Source organism: Rhinatrema bivittatum, chromosome 1 (genome assembly GCF_901001135.1).
Source record: "Rhinatrema bivittatum chromosome 1, aRhiBiv1.1, whole genome shotgun sequence".
Taxonomy (NCBI): domain Eukaryota; kingdom Metazoa; phylum Chordata; class Amphibia; order Gymnophiona; family Rhinatrematidae; genus Rhinatrema; species Rhinatrema bivittatum.
In genome coordinates, this window is record NC_042615.1 from 750,648,705 (window position 1) to 750,673,980 (window position 25,276).

Genomic DNA, 25,276 nt, shown 5'->3' on the forward strand with positions numbered 1-25,276 from the left:
AGACCATTCCTCAGATCACAGTCTCGTCAAACCCGAAAGCAAAAGCCACAGACAGCCCTCCAACCGGGCCCTGCTTCTGGTTTTTGACTCTCGCATAGAGAGCAGCAGCCAGATTCCATTACCATATGTCCCAGTGGGAGGCTGCTTGTGCCATTTCAACAACATATGGCAATCAGTCACCTCAGACCACTGGGTCCTAGCAATAATTGCTCAAGGCTATCATCTCAATTTTCTCTCCATTCCTCCGGATTCCCCACCTCTAATGATGTGGAAAACATCCAACCATTCATTGCTTCTGGAGCAGGAGGCCTCCCTCCTACTCCAGTCCAGAGCAATAGAACCATTACCATTGCCTCAGCAAGGTCTCTGGTTCTATTCCCGGTACTTTCTAATCCCCAAAAGATTGGGAGGCGTTCGTCCAATTTTGGACCTACAAGCCCTCAACAAGTACTTTCAGAGAGAAAAGTTCAAGATGGTAACCTTAGGCTCCCTGCTTCCTCTTCTTCAAAGAGAAGACTGGCTCTGCTCTGTCGACCTCCAGGACGCATACACTCATATTGTGATAACTCCATCTCATCGCAAATTCCTGAGGTTTCTCATAGGCCCCAAGCACTATCAATACCGAGTGCTTCCATTCGGCCTAGCATCTGCACCACGAGTCTTTACAAAATGCCTTGTTGTGGTTGCCGCCTTCCTCAGGACTCAAGGTGTTCAAGTCTACCCCTATCTGGACGACTGGTTAATCAGGGCTCTGACTCAGCAATCTGCTCTGTCATCCCTACATCTCACCTTAAACACTCTACTTTCACTAGGATTTCTCGTCAACTCTGACAAATCCGCCTTAGTCCCATCTCAAACCTTATCGTTCATTGGGGCAGACTTGGACACCTTACAGGCAAAGGCTTTCCTGCCTCGACAACGAGCCCTCACTCTCGTGTCTCTGGTGCATCAGCTGCAGTCTCAACGCTCGATGACAGCTCATCGTTTTCTCATCCTTCTAGGACACATGGCGTCCTCAGTTCAGGTCACACCGATGGACCGCCTGGCCATGAGAATCATGCAGTGGTCGCAATGGACACAGTCCCTTCAGCCCCTGTTGACCATTGTCCGCGTCACCGACTCACTCCGTCTGTCCACCTGGTGGACGAATCACATCAATCTTCTACAGGGTTTGCCCTTTCAGGCGCCAAACCCTCAAATAACTCTAACCACCGATGCTTCCAACTTCGGGTGGGGAGCCCATGTGGCTGATCTCCAGACACAAAGTTCCCGGTCTTCAGAGGAAGCCAAACACCAAATGAGTTACGAGCAATTCGATACGCTCTCAGAGTATTTCAGGATCGCCTGTCCAATCATGTCATCCTGATCCAGACGGACAACCAGGTGGCCATGTGGTACATCAACAAGCAGGGAGGGACAGGATCCTACCTTCTGTGTCAGGAATCTGCACAGATATGGGCGGAAGCCCTCTCCTACTCAATGTACCTCAGGGCCACCTACTTGCCGGGAGTGGACAACGTGTTGGCAGACAAGTTGAGTCGCAACTTCCAACCGCACGAGTGGTCTCCAAACCCCTCAGTAGCGAACTCCATCTTCCAACAATGGGGTTATACTCAAATAGACCTCTTTGCATCACCCCAGAATCACAAAGTAGGCAATTTCTGCTCTCTCACTCGCAGCCAACATTATCCACCAAGAGACGCGTTCTCCCTATCATGGTCAACCGGTCTCTTTTTTTTTTTTTTTTTTTAATTTATAATTTTATTGGAAATACAGCACATATACAAAATGTAACCAAGTAACAATACCATGGAAAAAACAACCAAGAGTATGACATATACAGAACAATTACGTTCCAAAACATTTGGTGAAGTATACTCATGTGCAGCCGAGAACAAACAAAGGCCAACATATGTACCGTCAAAACCATATCCCAATCCCCTTCCCCCCCCCCCCCCCCCCCAATCCAGGTTACCACTTGAAACACATTGCTCTAAAAGATGTCTGTCTTGGTACCAATAAACCTTGCTAATATATAATCGATCCCTGTGTCCGTGTGTTATCTATGAACCCATACACCACCTGTCCAAAGTATAGAGAAGCTTGCGTGTGTATGTGTGTATATGCCCAAAAAGTCAATTAGCGAATTGTGCATCCCCTATGGAATAGGGTTCTGAGCCTTTAGCCATTGCATCAGCGGCCTCCAAATTATCTGAAAGGATTTCAGCTTGTCATGTTTGACAGCGGTAAGATGGGATAGGTGATACTGTCTGTGTAACCTATGAAGCACAACTGCCCTGGTCGGTGTGTCTGGTAGTTTCCAGGCAGCGGCCAGTTCAGTCCTGGCAGCTATGTATACTTGACTGAGAAATGTGTTGGTAGATTTCGGGTATTCGTCAGAAGGAACATGCAACAATACGTTTAAAACGCTCGGGACTCTAAAGCCCGGTACTACTGACGCTATCCACGCAAAAAGCTCGTCCCAAAAGGAGGTAACCTTCGGGCAGTGCCACCACACATGGATATAAGTAGCAATGTGTCCACAGCCTCGCCAACATAAATTAGAGATGGCAGGTATCATTCTATGCAGTTTATCGGGGGTCAAATGCCATCTATACAGCACCTTATAACAATGCTCTTGTATGGAGGCCGCAATAGACACCTTAGACAATTGTAGAAAAATAAGATCCCAATCATCTTTAGAGAGGACTTCTCCAAGGTCCCTATGCCAGGCTTGAATGTGGGTCGCCTCATAAGGTGACTGATTATTCAATAGTTTGTATATTTTTGATAGAATGCCCTTCATTTTATCGGAATGCTCACAAAACGACTCAAAGAGCGTTTTAGATGGATGAATCTGGTTGGTCGAGATCAGTGAGTGTATAAAATGGTGAACCTGCGCATATGCTAGTACTTGCCCGGAGTCATTGGGCCCTGGGAGAGATAAGGCTGATAAAGTGCGCAAGGTACCTCCCATCAATACCTGCCCAAAGGTAGTGAGCCCATGCTGTTCCCAGTCAGCTAGGCGAGTATTATTCCTGCTTTGGAAAAGATTATTATGGAAGATGCGTGAGGATTGGAAGTATGCCTGATTGCCCACAAGCTTAGATTTCCATGCCGTCCAAACCCGTAAAGTAGTATGTAATGCTGGGGGCACCTGGGTTAACGGAAGCCAAGTGGATCTAGGTTGCCAGGCTAACGCCTGAATAGGCATAGACCCGACCTGTCTCTGTTCCAGTTGGACCCATTGTTTGACATCCACTGTATTGTAAAAATCTACCAAAAATCGAAGCTGTGCTGCAGCATAATACCACAGGAGATTCGGAGCCCCCAACCCCCCTGCCCGTTTGGGTAAGAATAGAACTGAACGAGCCACCCGAGGCGGTCGTTTCCGCCAGATGAAACCATAGATTTTGGCCTGCCACTTCTTTAAGAGAAGTGAGGGTATAAAAATAGGGATAGTGGAGAAAAAATATAGCAGGCGTGGAAGGATGACCATTTTAACTATAGCCAACCTACCCAGCCATGAATGGGAATCCCGGTACCAAGTCAGCATATCCCTATCAAGTTTTTTCCATAAAGAAGTATAATTGAGAGAGTGTAATTGGGACGTATAGGGACCAATCTGAACTCCCAAGTATTTAAGGGAGACGCTGGCCCATCTGAAGGGGAATTGGTTTTTGATATCCACTACTGTCTGTTGGGGTAAAGTGAGATTCAACAGTTCTGATTTCTCTAGGTTTACTGTGAAGCCCGACACCTTATGGAACTGTTCCAGAGCGTCTGAAACCCCCCTTAAGGAAACTGCAGGGTCAGTTAAGGTAAAGAGGATATCGTCCGCAAAAAGGGACAGCTTGAAATGTAAATCTTCCATTTGGACTCCCGTAATCACGGCGGACTTCCGCACTGTCAAAGCAAAAGGTTCCAAAAAAAGAGCAAAAAGCATAGGGGACAGTGGGCATCCCTGCCTAGTTCCTCTCTGTATATCAAGGACCGGGCCGTAACCCCCATTAACTTTAACCCTGGCTTGAGGCTTCTCATATAATTTCTTTATCCACAGTTGGAAAGAAGCGCCAAAATGCATGGTGTCCAAAACCCGAAAGAGAAAGGGCCAATGAACCAAGTCAAAGGCTTTTTCTGCATCGATAGCCAATAAAGCAGCCGGTAACTTATGATGGTGTACCCAATCTATTAAATCTATGACCTTTCGAATATTATCACTTGCCATACGAGAGGGAACAAATCCTACTTGGTCATTATGTACGAGGGAGGGAAGAATGCCCTTAAGCCGTTCTGCTAGTATCCGGGCTAGAATTTTTAAATCTAAGTTTATCAGGGAGATTGGGCGATACGATCCACAATGGATAGGATCCCTTCCCGGCTTGGCCAGAACCGTAATACCGGCAACATTAGCATTAATCGCTATCGATGCAGTAGTGCGCAAAGAATTAAACATCTCCAAAAGGGGTTCCGCCACCACAGACGAAAGTTTTTTATAATAACTGCCCGTCAGCCCGTCTAAACCCGGGGCCTTACCCGGCTTTAGGGCTGTGATCGCCCGTTGAACTTCCTCAAGTAATATGGGTGCATCTAAATATTCCTGTTGGGAGTCCGTGAGAGTGGGTAAAGACAAATCCTGTAAGTACGTATCTATGTCCGAATCTAGTATGGACTTATCTGCGCTATAAAGTTGACCATAGAAATCAGTAAAGCATTTTCGGATTCCTTCCGAGGACGTAATGAAGGGACCCCCCTTATCTTTTATTTTAATGATGTTATTTTGGAGGAAGACTGCCTTTAATCGGCGGGCTAAAAGGCGTCCCGCCTTGTTGCCCTCCTCAAAATATTGCTGCTTAACCACATCCAATTGAAACGCTAGTTTATCTGCATCTAGCGCCTTAATGGCATCACGAATGCCAGTCATTTTTTTTAGAGTCAGCGGGCACTGCGTTTGCATATGTCGCTGAGATAAATGAGCTAACTCAGCAGACAGGATTTGTCTTTGTTTCTCTTTCTCTTTTTTGCAAAAGGACGCACGGGAGACAAGGAGACCCCGCGCCACCGCCTTGGAACAGTCCCATATCGTTGGCGTGGGTGTACTATCAGCCTGATGTTGTTGAAAAAATGCAGTAAGCTGCTCACCTAGATGGGCCACAAAAGTGGGATCCTTGAGAAGACCTTCATTTAATCGCCAGAATTTCAACCCCGGGTCTCTATTATGGAGGTGGAGCCGTATCCAAACCGGAGCGTGGTCAGACCACACAATGGGCTCAAGGCCAGCATCGGTCACCCAATTTTGTGTTTGCCTATCCACCAAGAAATAATCCAGTCTGGAGTAAAGTTGGTGAGCCGGTGAGAAATAACTATAACACCTTGAGTGGGGATTTCTCTGCCGCCAGGCGTCACCTAGTTGCCAATGGGATATCAAAGAGGATAATTGTGTCCGCACCTTTTTGGGAACTGTGGAGGTGCGTGTGGAGTTATCTAGAGAAGGGCTGTGAGTCACATTGAAATCCCCCCCCAGAATTATTGCCCCTTCCGCATATTTAGTCAACATCTCATCTATTTCCTTGAAAAAAAGATCCTGTCCCGTATTAGGGGCGTAAATGCTAAGTAAGGTGATCACCTGCTGGCCCACTCGTATTTTGAGTAGCACATAGCGTCCCCCAGGATCCCTAGCAACCTGTAAAACTTCATGGACAAGATCCCGAGCAATAAGGATACCCACTCCTGTATATTTAGAACCTTTGGTGCTAGCTGCAAGATATTGATAAGGATAAAAGGAAGATGACAATACTCTTTCATGCCGTTTTTTCAAATGGGTCTCCTGGATTAATGCAATAGAAACATGATGGGTACGTAAATCCTGATACAATAAAAACCTTTTGCGATAATGATTAAGGCCTTTTACGTTAAGGGACATAACACACTCTCCCTGATCTATTCCCCTAAATAATGTAGACATAAGGGACAGGATAGTAGTTACACTGCATCATAACAGGAATCAAGCCACCCCAGACAATTTGAACTCTAGAGTCCCCTGGATAAAAGAAACCCCCAACCCCCCCGAACCACAACATCACCCACTGGTTCCCGTGAGTGAAAAAACACCACTCCAGGGAGTCACACTCCACCAGCATGGCCCGCAAGCTCCCGCCCCCCACCCTTTACCGAGAAAAAAAAACACAACAAAGAACCCCTTACATACCCCCTCTCAAAATGTACCAAACCAAACAGTCTCACAACATAATGAAGTCCCAGTAGTCTCCCGCGGACCACAGATAAAGCCCACAGCGCACTTCTGCAGTAGAGAAGCATTGGAGTATAAAAGAAGAAAGTAGCGCAGGTGTATCTGGTCCCCCGCTTCCGTCAACGATCCCGCCTCTCAGTACAGGAAAATCAGCCCTGGTCAGATAACGCAGCACGTGAATCCTCAGAATGGCGGCGCAGTCTACTTCCTCCTTTCCCGACTCTGCGCCATTTTGGATGGTCATCCAGTTTCGTATGCCGAGTAGGCTTCGTCGGTGCCTCAATACTAGGTCTGTAGCCAGCCTTATTAAGTGCCCCCAGAGCATCCGCAGGTGTTTTAACCCGTGATGTCACACCGTTGAGCGTGAATTGGAGCCCAAACGGGAAGGTCCACCGGTAGCGAATGTTCTCAGCCCGTAAATACGTGGTAATTTCCTTCAGTTCAAATCTTTTGCGCAAAGTCGAGGGCGCCAGATCTTGAAAGAGTGACAAAGAGAATGGCCTTCCCAAGACCAGGAATTCCGCTTGCTCGCAATCTCCATGATTTTGGATTTTAGCAAAAAGCTATGACAGCAGATAATAATATCTCTCGGCCTGGTGTCTGTGCGGGGGCCAAGAGCCCTATGCGCTCTCTCTAACCTGACAGGTTCAGGTAGAAGTCCCTCCGGCTGACCTTCAGAATCCAGACGGTGGGTGAGAATATAGTCGCAGATAGCGCTAGCTGTTTTCATAGTATCCCCAAACTCAGGCGCTTCTGGTACCCCCCGAATTCTAATATTGCAGCGCCTGGAGCGATTTTCTAAGTCCTCCAATTTTTCCTGAATGGAGCCAATATCAGTTTCCATAGCATTCTGCTGTGTAATGATGGTATTCATGGAGGTCCCATGAGCATCCACGCGGGTCTCGAGCTCGTCTACTCTAATGCCCAGGCCAGCTATATCCTCGCGGATGTCCGCCATGGAGGCCATAAGCTCTTGTTTATGCGTCTTTAAGTCAGCCCTAAATTCAATAAACCACCCTCTAATATCATTTTTAAGTTGGGCTGTCGTCTCTGCCCATTCCGCGGTCTTTCCCGTCGGGGAGTCAGGTACCTGCGGCAGTGCTGTGCTCGCCGGGTTCGCGGCCTGCGCCGGCCCTGCCTCATGTTCATCGCCGAGATCCGGGGGGAGCTTGCTAAATTGAAAATGCTTGAGATCCACGGCTTTTTTCTTCGCCGCCATAACCGCCGGTGTCGGGAGACTGTTAGCTGCCAAAGCGCACTCTTTTGAGGGGTATAGCGTGAGGGAAGCCGGGGTTCGCCACTAATCTCGCCACATCGGGAGCGGAGCAAGGTTGTTACGCGGCCATCTTGTTCGCCGGCGGAAGAGCGCCCCCCCCAACCGGTCTCTTATATGCATTTCCTCCACTTCCACTTCTCTCGAAGACTCTTGTGAAGTTAGTCAGGACAAGAGAACCATGATCCTGATAGCACCCCACTGGCCCCGCCAAGTGTGGTTTCCAATTCTTCATGATCTTTCCATTCGCAGGCACATTCCTCTGGGAACAGACCCGCTTCTAATCACTCAAAATGACGGGTGCCTTTCCCACCCCAATCTTCAGGTCCTGTCCCTGACAGCATGGATGTTGAAAGGTTAATCCTTCAGCCGCTTAACCTTTCTGATCCAGTCTCCCATGTCTTGATTGCTTCACGGAAGCCTTCCACGAGAAGATCGTGTTCCTACAAATGGAACAGGTTCACGTCATGGTGCTTTTCTCAGGCCTTTGATCCCTTTACCTGTCCAATCCCGAAGTTTCTAGACTACCTCTGGCACTTGTCAGAGTCAGGTCTTAAAACTTCCTCCATTAGAATGCATGTCAGTGCAGGAGTCTCCTTCCATAAAGGTATCGGGGATGTCCCTATCTCAGTACAACCCCTTGTTACACGATTTCTGAAAGGCTTGATTCACCTCAAGCCTCCACTGTGTCCTCCGGCTCCTTCTTGGGATCTCAACCTGCTTTTGGGTTGGCTCGTGAAACCACCATTTGAGCCTCTCCAATACTGTGAAGTTTGCTTTCTCACATGGAAAGTGATTTTCCTTTTGGCAATCACTTAGGCTCGCAGAGATAGTGAGTTACTGGCCCTAGTTACCTATCTGCCTTACACTAAACTTCTGCAAGACCGGGCGGTACTTCGCACTCACCCTAAATTCTTACCTAAGGTAGTATCAGAGTTTCATCTCAATCAATCCATTACACTACCTACCTTCTTTCCCCGGCCCCATTCCAATCTAGGAGAGCAAGCTCTGCATACCCTTGACTGCAAACGGGCTCTAGCATTCTACCTAGACTGTACAGCTACCCACAGGAAGAGCACTCAGTTGTTTGTGTCTTTCCATCCTAACAAATTGGGGAAGCCTGTGGGTAAGCAGACTCTCTCCTCCTGGCTAGAGGACTGCATATCCTTTTGCTATCAGCAAGCGGGCACTCTACTCCAAGACTGTGTTAAAGCACACTCTGTGAGGGCCATGGCGACTTCAGTAGCACACCTACGAACGGTGCCGCTTCCTGACATTTGCAGGGCTGCCACCTGGAGTTCTCTCCACACCTTTGCAGCCCACTATTGCTTGGACAAAGCCGGAAGACAAGATTCCATCTTCGGCCAATCTGTTCTTCGTAACCTGTTTACAACGTGACGTACCAACACCCTTCCGCCTGCCCGGTGGGGTTCAGGATGCCCTCCACCAAATTCCGCCCCAGTTGTTGTGCCTGTTGCATGCCTTTGGCTGCATTTGGTGCAAGTTCGGACATCCTCAGCTCGGTACTCACCCATATGTGAGGACTACCATCCTGCTTGTCCTTTGAGAAAGCAAATGTTGCTTACCTGTAGCAGGTGTTCTCACAGGACAGCAGGTTGGTAGTCCTCACGAAACCCGCCCGCCACCCCGCGGTGTTGGGTTCGTTTTATTATTTTATTTTTCGGCACTACCTGTAGCTTTTAAATAAGACTGAAGAGGGACCCCTGCTGGCTGCAGGGTTAGTGCCATGCTGGGCATGCCCAGTAGGGGCCAGTCAAAGTTCTAGAAACTTTGACAAAAGTGTTCCGTGATTGGGCTCCATCCTGTGATGTCACCCATATGTGAGGACTAACATCCTGCTGTCCTGTGAGAACACCTGTTACAGGTAAGTAACATTTGCTATATGTTGTGGAACTACTGTATGTGTACACTTTTACCCACATGCAGGGTGGGTGAGTGCCTTTTGAAAACTGCCATCTTAGGGGGGGGTGTCATTTTTAAAAGGATTTACATGCTTAAAATTGAGTGTAAGTGGGCTTTTGAAAATTGCTACAATTTATGCCATTGAATTGTAAATAGGTTTTACATGTGTAAGTGCACTTTAAGTGCTTAAATGGGGTTTTGAAAATTGCTACATTTGTATATTACATTTACACATGTAACTGCTTTGAAAATTACCACCATAATATATTGTTTCACATAAGGTACTACGTAGTTAAGACATTTACCACTCTTTCTCAATAAACAGGAAAAGTGTGACTCAAAGCACCTTTTCCCATCAGTGTTCCAATATCTTATTAAATAAATAAAGATGAAATGTTTGACAAATTTCATTCTTAATTAGGGCCTTATGGAAATAATGGATCCCAAAATTTCTGATGTCTTAACTCAAATTAGCAGTGTCATGGCAGCCCTTTGTAGTTCAACTGCTGGAAGGCAGCACTTTCTCAGTCTGCCCTGCCTGTCAGCTATATATGTGCAGACTCTTCCTCAGCTGTTTCTATGTCTGCCGCCCCTCCCCCCCAACTCCATTGCAGTCAGCTATTTCTATGCCAGTGTACTCTTTCTTTGTTTCTTTTCTGACTCCTTCCTGCTCCCTTATCCCTATTAGTTGTTCTGACTTGGCTACTCCCCTAACCAACCATCAGCTGTCTGAACCAACACCTGCTCGACCTCCCTCCCTCCCAGCAAATCAGTCTGCTGATCTGCTTTCTTCTTCCACCTATTCCTTCCCACTCTGAACTACCAGAACTATTTTCACTTGCAGGTTGCTGAGCTGCTGTCTTGGGCCTGCTGGCTTGCCTACTGACATTTGTAAATTACTACTAACAAAAATAAAATATTTTAGGTCTCTGTAATTTTATCTTTATTTTCTGCTACTCTGCTGCAAATATTTGAAATTCATCCCACAATTTAGAAAGGAGCTTGCCCATAATATATTACTTGCTCATATAGAAATATATACTGTATGCATTTGCAATCATTTGATATTCTGCCTTTCCCTAAATTAGCCTCAAGGTGGATTACAATCCAAATTATAGTCTGTCAAATCAGATACGAAACATTTATTTATTTATTTATTTATTTTTAATTTTTATATACCGAAGTTCTTGTGGGAATTACAAATCACTCCGGTTTACATAAAATGATGAACTGCCCAACAGCGGATGGGGGCTTTACATAGAACTGTAGAACATAAGGAACAATAAAACCGGATGTCAATTTAACATAGTAATAATGAATATAATATAATATGTATATACAATTTAACTATTTAACTTAGTAGAGATGACCTGTCAAATCTACCATATAGATACAATAAGAATAATATAGTGAAGTTATGGTTCAGAGAAATTGTTTGGTTGCTCTCTGTGATCATATGTGGGGTCATAACAAACATCCCTATAACAATCGAAATAGCTAAATAGAAAGTATGTTTAAACATAAAAAATACCTTTTAAAATAATAATTACCACACGTTGGGGTAGATTTTATAACATGCATGCGCGCGCATATGTACACCCAATTTTATAATTTGCATGCACAAGTTATAAAATCAGGGGTCGGCATGCGCAAGGGGGTGCACAATTGTGCACCTTGTGCGTGCTGAGCCGAAACATGAGGTTAGAGCATGTCTGCAGGTATGGCTAAAGACGAGGTAGATTGTAAGAAAACATCTAGGTAAAAACAGAGCAGAGAGTAGATAAGAAAGGGTCCTGTGGATGAAATGGATAGCAAGAGTATAAAGATGGGTACAAGAGTAGAGATTGAGATATACCTCAATAAGGCAAGCACTTTGTGCCGAGGAGTAAGAATAAATTTATTAGGCATAGTCCAGTAGTGGATGAAGTTGTGGGCTCATGATCAAGAAGTTCTGGTACTAAGGTAATAGAGAGCAATGTCTCTGCCTTGGAATCTGAATAGCGAAGCCGTTATTTATTTATTATTTTTTGGAAAAGTAGTGTAGAAAGTCTCAAAGCATAGGGTAGTGTTATCTTAATCCATATTTTTGGAGCATAGCAACTGAATGCACAAAGTTTTTTTTTTGTGCAAGCTAATCTTACCACAACCAAAGGGGAGGGTAAGACAGGAGGGACATTTGAGAGGATTGGAGCTCCGTTGTGGGAGTATAGAAGAAAAGAAGCTAGGAGAGATAATCAAGGGCTTTGTGAGGAAGTCTATAAGAAGCTTCCTCAAACCACCTTAAAGGACCAGCCACAGGTATCTGGCCCAGTCCTCTTTAAGGAACAACACCGCAAGAGATTCTGGTCCAGGGGAGTTCCCTTTGGCTTGGATTAAGTTGGCAGGGGGGGGGGGGAGATTATAGAGACCCTGGGAAGCAGAGAGAGAGCTACCTTAGGCAGGGACCTCCTGTGTTTAAAGAACTGCGCAATACCTGAAGTAAGGTGAGCCCTATTATTTTTGTTTTGACTCCTGAAGTGAAAGTGTGCTGCTATTTTCGTTTTGAGCTTTGTTTCACTGTAAATAAAGTACACTTAAGGAACAACAAGTGTCTGCCTCCTAGTTCCTCCGGCTGTTATCAAGCTGCCTACTGCTCGAGCTACCGCATATGGTGTCAGGTCGGGTTGGTTTTTTTTTTTTCCTAAACTTGGTACAGGAATAAAAAAAGTATCCCAGAGAGGACAAGAAGGTGGAAAAGCTTATTTCGGGTACCCTACCTAAGGAAGTACATTTGGGCAAGAGGGGCAGAGCACAAAGGTTTGAAGCACAGACAAGAACCCTCAGCAGCAGCAAGAGAAGAAAAGGTAAATAAATAGAACTCTGCAGAGGTTTACTTTTCCTGGAGCCTCTCAATTCCACTTTGCCAGCTTTGCACAACAGGCCAAGGGGGCTATCCCCGCTTGTCTAGGCAGGGGCCAAGTAGTGAGTAAGGGCCGGAAGGGCCAGCAGGTTTTTGGGGTTTTCTTTTTTTTGTTCCCGCTCTCCTACTCCCGGAGAGGTACATTGTGTGGAGGTAGCTTGCTAAGCAGACGAAATGGAGCAGGTGATCTAGGTCCTTGCTACCGGCCAGCAGCTATTGCAAAATGCCCTGCAAATGCAAATTGATCAGCAGCGAGCATTTCAAGAACAGCTAACGCAACAACACACAATACTAACTGAGATAGTAGAGGCCATGCAGACTGTTCTGAGTAGAATACTGCAGGCAACTTCAATTCCTCACATCCTATTTAAAATGAAGGCTGGCGAAGACCTGGAGGTCTTCCTGAAAAACTTTGAGAGGGACCACCTGCCTGTCTGCTTGGCTCGAAATGAGCTGGACAACTTACTTGGCTAACTTGCTCACGGGCAGAAGTCAAGCAGCTTTTCAAGCAGCCAACCTGGATGGGAGGGCTACTTATGCTGAAGTCAAGGTCGCTATCCTGTAGAGAGCTGGGTATACCTCAAACATACTGGCAGCAATTCTGGCGAGGTTCCCTGCAGCCTGGGGAGAGCTCCCAAAGTCTGTTTCACCAACTGAAAAATGCTGGCTGGAAATGGTTGCAGCCAGAAGCAAAGTAGCCCAACAAGTGCTTATAAAACAGTTCCTAGACAGGCTTGACCAGCCATGTGTAACTGGATCTGCCGACCCACAAGCCTCACATTGGAAAGAGCCCTAGAAGTGGCAGAAGCCTTCCACCAGGCGTACTTAATGCCCTACTGCGTAAAGATGCTAGAAAGGCAGCCCATACAAACCCCCTGGAGAAGCACAGAGAATGGAGGGGCCCAAAAATGTTCCTCAGAGACAGTTAGCTCTTCTTCTGTTCCCAAAACCCAGGGCACAGTCTCTTTCATATGCTTTAACTGTGGTCGGAGAGGTGACTTGGCAAGGGACTGTCAATATGAGTAAAGTGAACTTATGCAAGTTGGCCTAATGACATGGCTACCACTAGAGGGGAAAATACACATGGAGAAAATCAAATCCCCAAAACAGGGGTGACCCTTAAGTTGAAGAAGAAAGGAAACTTCTGTGAATCTGGAACAACCCAGGAATAAGGGTATGAATACGTTTTCCTTCTAAGTCCTTTGTGCGGAGAACTGTCATGATGAAGAGCACTGCCCATATCGACAGACAGAAAATGAAGAGCCCATAGGAGAAATGGGCACTACAAAAAGGCGACCTACTCTGTCTGTAAGTCGGAAGATTATATGGAGGGAGAATGACCCTGGCATGAATGTCCCTGGGGTTGGAACGTTAGTTGGCCGAACAACATGAAAGGGAAGCAGAGGCGTGGATAGAGCCTCAGAATGAGAATGACTGGGAGCTTGAATGGAGCTGCACTTGGTTAAAGCTCCAAAGCTGCAACTTTGTGGACGTTCCTCATTCAAACTCATGCAGCTCAAAACAGTAAAGTGTGGCCGCGGTTACCCTGCTCCTAACCGGCTTTCTACTCACTTTTCGGCCGCGTTAGTCCAACCCGCGATACACTATCCCCTTTAATCCATCTTTACCGCCTCTTTAAATCCCCGGGTAACCCCTTCCACACGCGGCATGTATATCAGATGTAAACCATCGAATTAGCTATCCCCTCCCATATAGTAACGCGCGCCCCGACTATCGCTATTTTACCCTGCCGTTTTGCCGCGCGTTTAACCTGCATATTTACCGCCTACCCTTACCCCTGTGTTAGAGGCAGGGGTAAGGGTAGACAGCAAACTTTCCCCCAAAAAGAAACCTAAAAACATAAAATCCCCTCCTCCCGAAGCAACTCGACATGTTATCAACTTACTTTTTGTTGCTTTCAGCCCCTTCAACCTTCTCTGCTGTGCTCCGGAGGGGGCAGCCAGCGGCGAAAGCGGCTTGCAGTGGTGCGGCTCCCCCTCCCGCACAGGGACGGGCGGGCGTGACGTCACGGGGGGGGGGGGGCAGCCGGCGGCGAAAGCGGCTTGCAGCGGTGTCCCCCCCCCCCCGGTCCCGGTTCTCCTGGCTCTCTATGACAGCGGGCTGCCTCCAGCGCTCACGTCACCAGTGGCCAAGAAATTAAAAGAAGAGCGCGGGTGCAGCCAAGAGGAAAAAAAAAAGACGTCATGCCCGCCCGTCCCTGTGCTTTCATTGGCTTGAGCGCCCAAATTGACGGCGCCGTCAATTTGGGCGCTCATGCCAATGAAAGCGCAGGGACGGCCGTGACGTCACGCCCGCCCGTCCCTGTGCTTTCATTGGCATGAGTGCCCGTCAATTTGGGCGCTCAAGCCAATAAAAGCACAGGGACGGGCGGGCGTGACGTCTTTTTTTTTTTTTTCCCCTTGGCTGCACCCGCGCTCTTCTTTTAATTTCTTGGCCGCTGGTGACGTGAGTGCTGGAGGCAGCCCGCTGTCATCGAGAGCCAGGAGAACCGGGACCGGGGGGGACACCGCTGCAAGCTGCTTTCGCCGCCGGCTGCCCCCCTTCCGGAGGACGGCAGAGAGGACGGCGGAGAAGGCTGAAAGGGCTGAAAAACAACAAAAGGTAAGTTGGCACATGTCGAGCCGCTTCGGGAGGAGGGGATTTTAGGGTTTAGGGTTAAAGTTGGAATCCACTTCCTGGTGCCTGTCATTTCAAATGTCATTTGAAATGACAGGTACCAGCGCACCCAGGATACTGTATAGGCGCTGTATTAAGCGCCTATACAGTAAAATGGGTTGCGCGGGCCTAACGCTTCGCCTAATGCTTCGTGGACGCTGCTTACATTTGCATGAGATTAGAGTACAGGATCGAGCGGTAGGTGAGCCGGACTGTGCGTGTGGCAACCGCGGGTGCGCCCGGCACTAACACAGCTCTTCCTACCTGCCCTTACTGGATCGACCCGTTGGGCGTTATAATCCAGGTTGAATTGGATGGAATTCCCACCCAAGCGTTGGGTGATTCAGAGTGTTGCAAAATTCTCTTGTTTGTGAGGATTTGATTCAGGAAGAGCACATCAACCATAACAGGAAAGAGATACTTGCCTGTATACATGGGGACAAACAGAAATGTCCAACCAATTGGGTTCTGTTAATGACCCTGGCAGGGCAAACCATGATGGAAACCGGAGACTTTCCCAAACTCCCGAATTCAATAATTCTGGGATGATATTGTCCTCCGTTTTCAATCCTGTGGGGCCAGCTTACGATAACCTGAGCCATCTGCCCGGAAGGGGAATGTCCTTGAGGAGCTGGGATTTAGGCCAGACACGGCTGGATGCTCATCCTGATAAGGCTGAGCTGGGAGAGAGGGGGGGGGGGGGGGGAGGAGGGTATGTGACGAAGTCTATAAGAAACTCTCTCAAACCACCTTAAAGGACTGGCCACAGCTATCTGGCCCAGTCCTCTTTAAGGAATAGTGTTTCAAGGGATTCTGGTTCATGGTTAAGTTGGCGGGGTGGGCATGTTAGAAAGGCCCCGGGAAGCAGAGAGAGAGAGCTACCATAGGCAAGGACCTCCTGTGTTTAAAGGACTGTGCAATACCTAAAGTAAGGTGAGCCCTATTGATTCTTTTGACTCCTGAAGTGAAGGTGTGCTGCTGTTTTTGTTTTGAGCTTTGTTTCACTATAAATAAATTGCTCTTGAGGAACAGCCAGAGTCTGCTTCCTATTTCCTCTGGCTGGTATCAAGCCTCCTGCTGCTCCAGCTATTATAGGATTGTTTATTCATACACTTAAAGGCAAAGCAAAGTTTTGAATTTTATCCTTATTTCAACCAGTAGCCAGTGTGATTGACACAAGGGTTGGTTTTAAATGGTCTGTTGATTTGGCCTCTTCCAAAAGTCCAGCAGCTGTGCTCTGTGACAGTTGAAGGTGTTTGAGGTTGTATTGTGAGATACTGCTAAATAGTCAAAGTAATCGATCCAGTTGGTAATCAGTGCATGTATTATGATAGTAAGATTGTGTTTCTCAAAACAATTGTGCAGTTGGCGAATCTTGTGCAGAAGCATAAAGAGGGTCTTAACTACCTTGGGATGTGGGTTTCTATTGTAAGATTATGGTCTAATTGTACCCCCAGACTGTGCATTAAATCCTTGGGTTTTAGGGAGTCGCTGACAGGGAAGGTAGGGATGGTAAGGAGTGTCCTTGTCTGCTTAGAGGAGTTCTGATTTGGAGAGGTTTAGTCTTGAGTTTGTGACAGTTAAGCAATTGAGCTACAGCTCAAAGAGAGTCCTTGTAATTCATGATGGTTGTGTCTTGGTCCAGTCTTGTTTTGGTGCAGAGTTTGGATATCATCAGCAAATAAGTGGCATGCAGTGTTGAAAGACTGGATTAGGTCACAGATTGGATAAATAAAATAAACAAATAAATAAATATAGATGTTGAAAAGTCTTCAGCTCACGCATTCACTGAAAATTTGACTAACTTTTAATTGAAAAAGAGACTATTAAGAAAGATGGTCCTGTGATAACTTTATTTAATATCTCAAATTAAGGATTGCATTATTCAAAGCAGCAGAAGCTTGGTTGACAGGTGTGTTATCTGTTCTTCATTTCTTGCCCTTTACCATGTGTAGATTGTCTGTCTGTCTGTCTGTCTGTCTGTTTCCTGATCTGACCTGACTTTGATCCCAGGTGCACAGGGATTCTGTTTCCTTCTAATAGCAGCTTGTCGTACTGTATAGAGTGTCTGGTTTTTGGAGGTGAGATCAGGTGCCAGTCCAGAAAATAGGAAGCAATGAATAGACCAGATTGTTAGCAGTGGTTCACTTCTGGTCTGCGAGTTTGTGGGTAAGGCTATTCTGAATCTAATGCAGGTTCCAAGTTCTGTGGCATAGAGCTGAGTAGCTTAAACGTCGCTGTCAATAACTTCCCTGTTTTCAGCAACCCTTTCAAAGCCAGAGGGCCCGTCCAGTTCCTTGGGAGCCTGGCTGTTGAGTCTGGCATTAGGCTTATTCCTTCTAGAACCTAAACCTTTCTTATGCACTGGTCTATCCCACTGAGCAGTTCCTGTTCAAGCCCTGCTGACAGCCCAGTCCCGCCAATTAAGAGTGTGATGGAATAGCTGCCAGAGGTTACAATTGTGAAAAGGTAGCACCCACAAACTAGGAACTGAGGTGTCTTACAGGATTAACTAGCTACTTTCCATGGAGTAGTAAGAACTTAATGTCTGACCAATGCATGGGATGAATTTCTAGGATGCTTAACCTCTTTCAGGACGTGAAACTTTTTCAGAATTGTCTGTTTTACATCCTTCTATGTATTTCCATGGTCATATATATTCGAGGAAGACTGCTCAATATATTAGGCTCACTGACGAATATATTCAGGGTGGACCGGTAAGGGGTTAATCAGATGCAATTATGCTATTACTTACTGATTTCAGCATAGGGTCACTGAATTAATGGCAAGTAACATAAAAAAAAAAAAATAGTGCACCTTTGAATGTTTCTATTCCCCCCTCCGTTTCCTTTCCTTATAAGAGAAATAGGTCCACTTACTGATGAAAGATGTTTTAAGCACTGTGCTGTGGCTTTTTTTCAGTGATTGGAGCTTTTTGTGATATTTTTGTGTTCTCTTTTTCCCTTCCTTATTTTCTCACTCCAAACTTCCCATGACTGGTTGTGCAGATGGTTGATCTGAATTCCCCTGCTAGTTATTAGCTGGAAGGGAATCTGCCTCTATACCTGAACACTCTAGTTCTCTTTCATTCATTTTTCACAACATAATATTATTTTCCAGCATGTCCTGGGAGATTGCACCTGTATGTGTCAGGAGATGGAAGAAGAGTTCTGGTGGCTACTTTGACAGGAAGTGTCTTTCTTTGGGAGAGCACCGATGGCAAGAATATGCCTCCTTTTAGAAAACCCTTATCACTTGGGAGATGGTCGCAAATAATGCCAGAGCAGTCAATGATATTACCTACCAGTGAAGATAAAGAAGCTACAGTGCATGCTGTTTTTGTTGAAAATGAGGTAAAGTATTTTCCTGTGAGAGGGCTACACAGAAAACTAGAAAAATTGCCATGTGTGATTGTTTACGCTTTAAACAATTAAACTTGAACCTAAAATATATATTTTTTGGTTATAAAATGGCTATAAAGGCATTCTCCAAAGTTTGTTTTTGTTTGTTTTATTTATCTGGATTAAATCTGCATCTTTCAAAACCTACACCTAGTGTGGAGTACAAATTTAACATACATAAAATTACATAAAACAGTTTAAAATCAATAAAACACAAAATCATATATCAAAACAACATTGAACATATTACAATATGCCTCTGTAAAATAAAATGCCTTCAGCTGTTTTCTAAAACTGTTCAGCATGGAAGATAGCTGGAAGAGAATTCCAAATTATAGGTGCAAAATGTGAAAACGTTCAGGCATGCGTAGTTTGCAACCTATAATACTGTATGGCAGGAATTAACAAATTTGATCTTAATCTGCGCCCTGGATCATACTATGTAGGCTTGCTTACAAGTGCACATGAATTCTTGGAGTTCAGCAGCTTATGTATAATTACCCCAACTTTAAATTTTGTCTGCCATTTAACAGGCAGTTATGTACTCTTGAAGGCCCACCCCTGTTAATAATCTCACTGCACATGTTGGATTAATTGTAGTATTCAAAGATGGTTTTCTGGGATTCCACAGAGCAACTTTATAGTAATCCAACTGACTGAAAATTAATGCTTGCAGAACTGACCTAAACAAATCTCTAGACAATTTCTTCAGAAGTCTCAACCCATTTCTTTGGGCATCTAGATCAATCAAATTCAGGGTCTGCATCTGGCAATAAGAGTGTTATGAAGCGGCCTCGAAAGGCCTTGCATTCTGTTGAGAAAGGGGTGTTTTCCTGTGCCCTTGGGCCTCAGCCCAACCCCAAACAGATCCAGGACCGAACTGAGGGTTGACGGCGTGTTCCAGCATGGCAGACGGTCTTACCCTGTGCCAGGCCTGCAAGCTCCCAAGGCCAACAACATGATGTTGGAAGTTGAATGGTCCTCCGACCATTCCGAGCCCTTTCGGACCTGAAGCTTAGATCGGCATGGAGCAGCAGGCCTGGCCCGAGGTCGAGGGCAGACTGGCCTTGACATGAAGACATAACACCAAGGTTGATGCAACGACATCACAGACGAGACAGTTGCAGACATGACACCAGGGCTGATGCGAAGACATGACACCAGGGCTGATGCGACGACGTCAGAGACAAGGAACTTGACGAAGTCCAGACGAGAAATTGGGCGGAAGGACATTGGCACTGTCTCTCAGGGCGCCCTACTCAGCCCACCTTCACGGGCGGACCCAATGGGCTGGTCGCGGACCACCCTGTCCCACTGTGCGCCCTACACAGCCCGAAGAGGCTGGTCACGGACCACACGGAGAGCGGGACAAGCACTGGGAAGAATCCAGCCAAGGCAGAACTTCAGAGCCATAAATCATCCGGAGCTCCGCAAAGGCTGGCAGTACATGACTGCTCAGGAGCACAGGAACGAATTCCACCTGCAGGCCACTCCACGCTCGGGAAAAACATCATCCGAGGGAGCAGGGCCTGACAGGACCAGAAGGCTCAGGAGCACTGAAGACACAGGAGCAGGACACCAAGGAACCTGGGACACCAGGAAGCAGAAGATCAAGACGAGACACCAGGACACCTGGATGGGGACCTCAGGCACGAAGACTTGACATGACATGAAGGCGAAACGATGAGGAGCTCCACGAAGAAGACCTGATGGAGCTCTGGCAGGCAGGAGCCTCCAGAGTGAAGTAACTCCGATGCAAGGCAAGGAACAATGACGAGACCAGCCCTTTTATAGACCTGTACAGGAAATCAGTCCATAGGTGGGGCCAGCAACACTTCCTGTGGCTGGCCCTTTAAATACTGAAGAGAGGCGCGGCCGCACGCCTAGGAGGAAGGAAGCTGCAGGAGCTTGTGCAGGACCGCGGACAGCGGCCTGCACCAACGTCTGCGTCAGAGGCAGCAGGGCTGGGCCTGAACGCAGGCCCCGAAGACGGCAGCGGCTCCAGCCGCTGCAGGAGGACCCCCAAGGGCAGCTCCAGCCACCAATCGAGCTCGAGGATGTGGCCTGCTGCCGCGAAGATGAAGACTGTGTCGGCGGCGGCTTCCAGTTGCGAAGGGAGGCAGAAGTCCGCGGCTCCACTGCGATGGAGGGAGACCCAATGGGCAGCTGCGCGGGAGGCCCCCCCCCCCCGACATCGGCGGCATTGCGCCGGGAAGAAAAAAGCAACAAAAGGTGAGCAGGGCCTGCTCACGTGGGTTAGCTCCGCGGGCAGGGTCATAACAAAGAGATTTAATTCAGAACTACCCAGGGATTTATTTTTTCCATTTTGTATTCCAACTCACTTAGCCCAGTTATTGAAGTGGCAGCATTCTATTGGGGTGATGCACTGGTGCTCCTTTTGGAGCCCTGTGATCATGAGTCCTTAAGCCTTGTCACTTCAGCCTTTTATGGATGTTTAAATTAATAGCTTAGAAATGCTGCTAGGTGGTACAGAAATGTTTTAAATAAATAATTAGTTGCACAAGGGCTGTGATTGCCTACCCATGGGCTCTACAGCATGCTTAAGTGGTCTTGGGAGCAGAGTCCTGGCCTGGGAATCAAATGCAGGTCTTTCTCATGGTAGTTTGTAGCTCTGCCACTGGCCTGTCCCTTTAGGGAAATTCTCGACTTCTGTATTGTGCTACGACAAGAGATAATTTAGCATGCATTCAACTAAAGCACCTTCTCTAAACCCACGTAACATCGGTGGTAGAGGCTGAGTTTCATGCTGTGCAGCTATGAATGAATTGAGCAATCAGAGCAGTGAAAAGAAGAAGGCCATGAATGTGTGAATTCAGGACTGCTCGACGCCACTCTTTTAAGTCTAGTCACAGATTTGGAGAGGTGGAGATTGCAATTTGTCACAAACTTTTATGAAATCTCACCCCATTTTAACACTTGAAAATTTACAAGACCATAGATGATGACCAAAACAAATTAGCAGACCTCAGTTTCCCTTATCCTTCTCTCCCCTCAAATGACCTCTACTCTCTTTCTCACCTCTCCCGCACAGCTTACCTGAATCTGGGAAGCAGTAGTGGCCAGAACAGGGACTATAGTCCTTGTGCCTTGTGTGCTCACAGACCCTAGCTCTGCATAGTTTTCTAACAGGAAGCCCTGCAGAAAAGGGGGTGGGGCCTGTGAACTTGCAAATGCTTACAGGCCCTACACTGACTACAAGTTGGAACAAAAGTCTAGAGAAAGGGGGACTGAAAATTTCCATGCAAGGGTGTTATGAATCTGGTACCAAATATGGACCCTTGACCTGAGGTGGTGTTGGCGCTACCTGTTGGGGAGACCCCCACAGGTCCCCATGGTCAGGAGGCAAGGCCGGATAGGAAGCAGAGGCCAGCTGGAGCTTTGCCACTACAAGCCCATGTTCCCCACAGGTTGAGCCCTTGGGTACTGGTGCCGGCTGGTCTTAGATGGGCCCTTGTGTGGACGATCGCGAAGGCATGGTCGGGCGAGGCGGAGGGTCACGAGGGTCTGAAGGCTGAGGCAGACGAAAGGCATGGTCAGGTCCAGGGTTCGGAGGCAGGCAGCTTAAGAAGTGGTCAGGTTCGGTCCGGAGGTCAGAGGCAGGCCGCGGAAGGTGAGGTCAAGAGGCAAGCTGGGTCAAAAGCAGAGGTCAGTCCTAAGGAAGAGGAATCCGGGACTGGATCAGGAATACTGGAGAAGACAGCGAGGAGACCTGTTGCCAAGCCACCTGCTGGGAGCCCGATGCAGCCTTAAATCGGCTGGGTTGATGATGTCATGCAGAGGGGCCAGCAGCATTTTCCCGCCGCCGGCCCTTTAAATCCTGGCGTGAGATGTGCGTGCGTAGGGGAGGCCCGGCCTGTGCCGGGGCAGCAGTCAGCGGCGTCCCGGCCGCCGAAGATGCAGGGAAGGCTCCAGCGGTCTTGGGGAGCGGCTTCCCACTGCCGCCAGAGAGCTCTGACCTGCTGCTGACATTGGAGGGCATTGGGAAGTGAGTGGGGCTGGCTGCGGAGCCCCACAGCCGGTGAACATAGCAAGGGGACAAGAAGAGTAACCCTGTTTCTAATGACCTCCATTCACTGCTTTTGTGCCCCATTTGGGGTTGTTACTAGTTTTGAAGCTGCTGCCATAGTGTATTCCTTGTGCTGTTTGTTGATGTTTTCATCTAATTTTAAGATTTGTATTGCACCCACCTAACTCCAACTAAAGGTAAAATATTAAAGTGACTTCTGTCACACACCCAGTGACTTACAAAATGTTAAGCCAATTTCAGTTGCACTTTGAGGCTTTTGCCTTTTAGAAGATCTATTTTGTTACAAGGCCACGCTTCCTTCTTGCCACTGGCCTTCATTGAAAAGATACTCCCAAGGATGGCTTACTTTCACAGCTCCTTCCATATATTTATTTATTTATTTATTTATTTACTTTTATTTACCGACATTCGTGAAACACATCATACCGGTTTACAAAGAACTCAGGCGGAAAATACAAATATATACACACAGTACTGCCTCAACCTCAAATGGATGAGAGAGAGAAATTGAGCCCCCTGGGGAGATACTGTCAAGTGCCAGTTGTCATGTAAGCACTTCTTTGCTTTTCCCCATTTCAAAGCCTGGCAGTGCTCTTCCTCAGCATTCTCAACCCCAAGGAGTAGCAATAGGAGTCTCAGCCAGGAACAATCTTTTTAATGCTTTTTGTGAACTTTAATATGAAAGAAAATATAAATATTGTTAATGCTATTATAATGCCAACATATTGTTTCCAAAACCAAAAAGTATTATTTATATTTCTTATCAAATGACTGGTTTCTTTATTCCACAGGTTATGGGTGATTGCTGCCTGTGCTCCTTTGTATTTTATTCTGGGGAACATTTGTTGTTGATCTTCCTGAAACTCAAGTGGCTTGAAAATACTTACAGTCACCTTAGGTGAGGTTTTATTTATTTGCTGTCAATAAAATCATTACATTAGTAACATTTTTCTGTTTTTGATTATTCGTTCTCTGGGGCTGATGTAATAAAGTGCATCCAGCCTAATGCACAAGCTAATGAGTGGTTGTACATGTGTTTTGGATGCACTAGACTAACCCCTGATGCAATAAAGGGAGCAGGGCATCCAAAACATGCTTGAGGTGCAATTTTTAACCATCAAATTTAATGCCTGCCCCGGAGCTGGCATAAACTCTAGCCACGCGACAAGGGCTCAACTAAAAAAAAAATAAAAAAATACTGCTTTCTTAGCATCCAGTCAGATGCATCCAGAAGAAGTGAGTTATGCATTCCTACCAGCAGATGGAGATGGAGAAAACTGATGTCACAGTATATACACCCCTGCAGTTACATCAGTCTGCCAGTATTCTCTGTCTCCAGCAGATGGTGGATGTAGAATAAAGGAGAATTAAGGATAAAATTCGCCCCACTCTCCTGAGTTGATACCAAATGGTCCCTCCCCCAATTGAGAATTCCTGAGGTGATTTCCGTGATCCCTCAGATGTGTGCCTTGGTCCAGTAGCTGGTTTTGTTGACGTGGACTTAGCTGTTTGAGCAGCTGAAAGGCAGCGGTTGTGGGAAGCCGAGCATGGCGGTGACGGCATATGCCCTTCCCCCCGCAGCTGGAGACTGTCTCTGTGCTCAGCCAGGTAAGGCTGAGCTCTGTTAAGCCTAAAAAATAAATACATAAATACATAAAATAGAGATACAGAGACTTAGTAGGAGGTTTTTTTTTGTTGTTGTTGTTGTACTGGGTTTCCTCCTCTCCCGGTCTCCGTATTCGGTGCGCCGGTCTGGTGTTTGTTCCGCTCCGTGGGAGGTCGAGGGATGTGGGCAGCCTGGCGGGTTGAGCAGCCTGCTTAGGCTAGGCCCTGCTCCAAGGCTTTTCACTGCGCGCAACAGTTTTTCGCGCACTTTCTAAGGCTGCCTTCTACAGGATTATTGGTCCGGCGTGTGCATCTTGTTGTGCTTCCAGGTTGTGTGCCCAGTTTTTGGGCGCATGGTGGGGCCTTGTAGTCTGTGCGCCCACGTTAAGCGACGTGTAGTGGCCATGGGGATGGTTTGGTGGGGAGACAAAGATGGATAGGGCTGGCCTGGATTAGATCCCTAGGACAAGGGTAGCCAACTCTGGTCCTCTAGAGCCACAAACAGGTCAGGTTTTCAGGATATCCACAGTGAATATGCATGAGAGAGATTGGCATGCACTGCCTCCATTGTATGCACTGTAAATCTATCTCCATGCATATTCACTGTAAATATCCTGAAACTTGGCCTGTTTGTGGCTCTTGAGGACCAGAGTTGACCTATGAGCTTATTCACTGTGCTAGAGGAAGGGACCTTTACCAGCATACTCCGATTCCTGATCCAAGATCTAGTCAAGTACTTCAGCCACTGTTTGGTCTGCCTTAAGGCTGGTTGGATTCTGCCCCCTGCTAATGATGACATCGCAAGTTCATCTTAGGAAGTGGTCTGCTGCAGGGGTGGGGACACTCCTGAAAGGGGGACTTAAAGGAGGTTTTTAGGGGGCAAATTTAAGAGTGAAATGGTTAAAGTAAAAAATTGGTCCAAATAACCTTTAGTAAAAGTAGGGAAAGCTCTAGAGAATTTTTGGTTTTGGGCTTATGCAGGGAGAAGATAAGAGGGTAGATTAGCTAATTGGTTGGCTATTTGGTAGCTGACCAGGTAATGACTAGCTCCTCTGTGAGAGAGGGTGGTCCATCAGGTTATCTGGAAGCTTGGAGATTTTGATCATTGTTTTATTTTTTATTATATATTTTGTATGGTTGTAAACTGCATTGAGTCATCTTTGGACCAAAATGGCAATATATAAACCTCAAATTATATTAG

The 25,276-nt window shown here is 46.8% G+C and overlaps 1 protein-coding gene across 5 annotated transcripts in view; it reads left to right on the forward strand.

Moving 5' to 3' along the window:
- Nucleotides 1-25,276, forward strand: part of CPLANE1 (ciliogenesis and planar polarity effector 1) — a 453,269-nt gene that overhangs the window by 22,313 nt on the left and 405,680 nt on the right. For all 5 annotated transcript variants that reach the window (XM_029578626.1, XM_029578651.1, XM_029578642.1 and 2 more), the window contains exons 4-5: nucleotides 18,142-18,374; nucleotides 23,262-23,368. In XM_029578626.1, coding sequence (XP_029434486.1) covers nucleotides 18,142-18,374; nucleotides 23,262-23,368 — 340 coding nt within the window. The remainder of the gene's footprint in view (nucleotides 1-18,141; nucleotides 18,375-23,261; nucleotides 23,369-25,276) is intronic.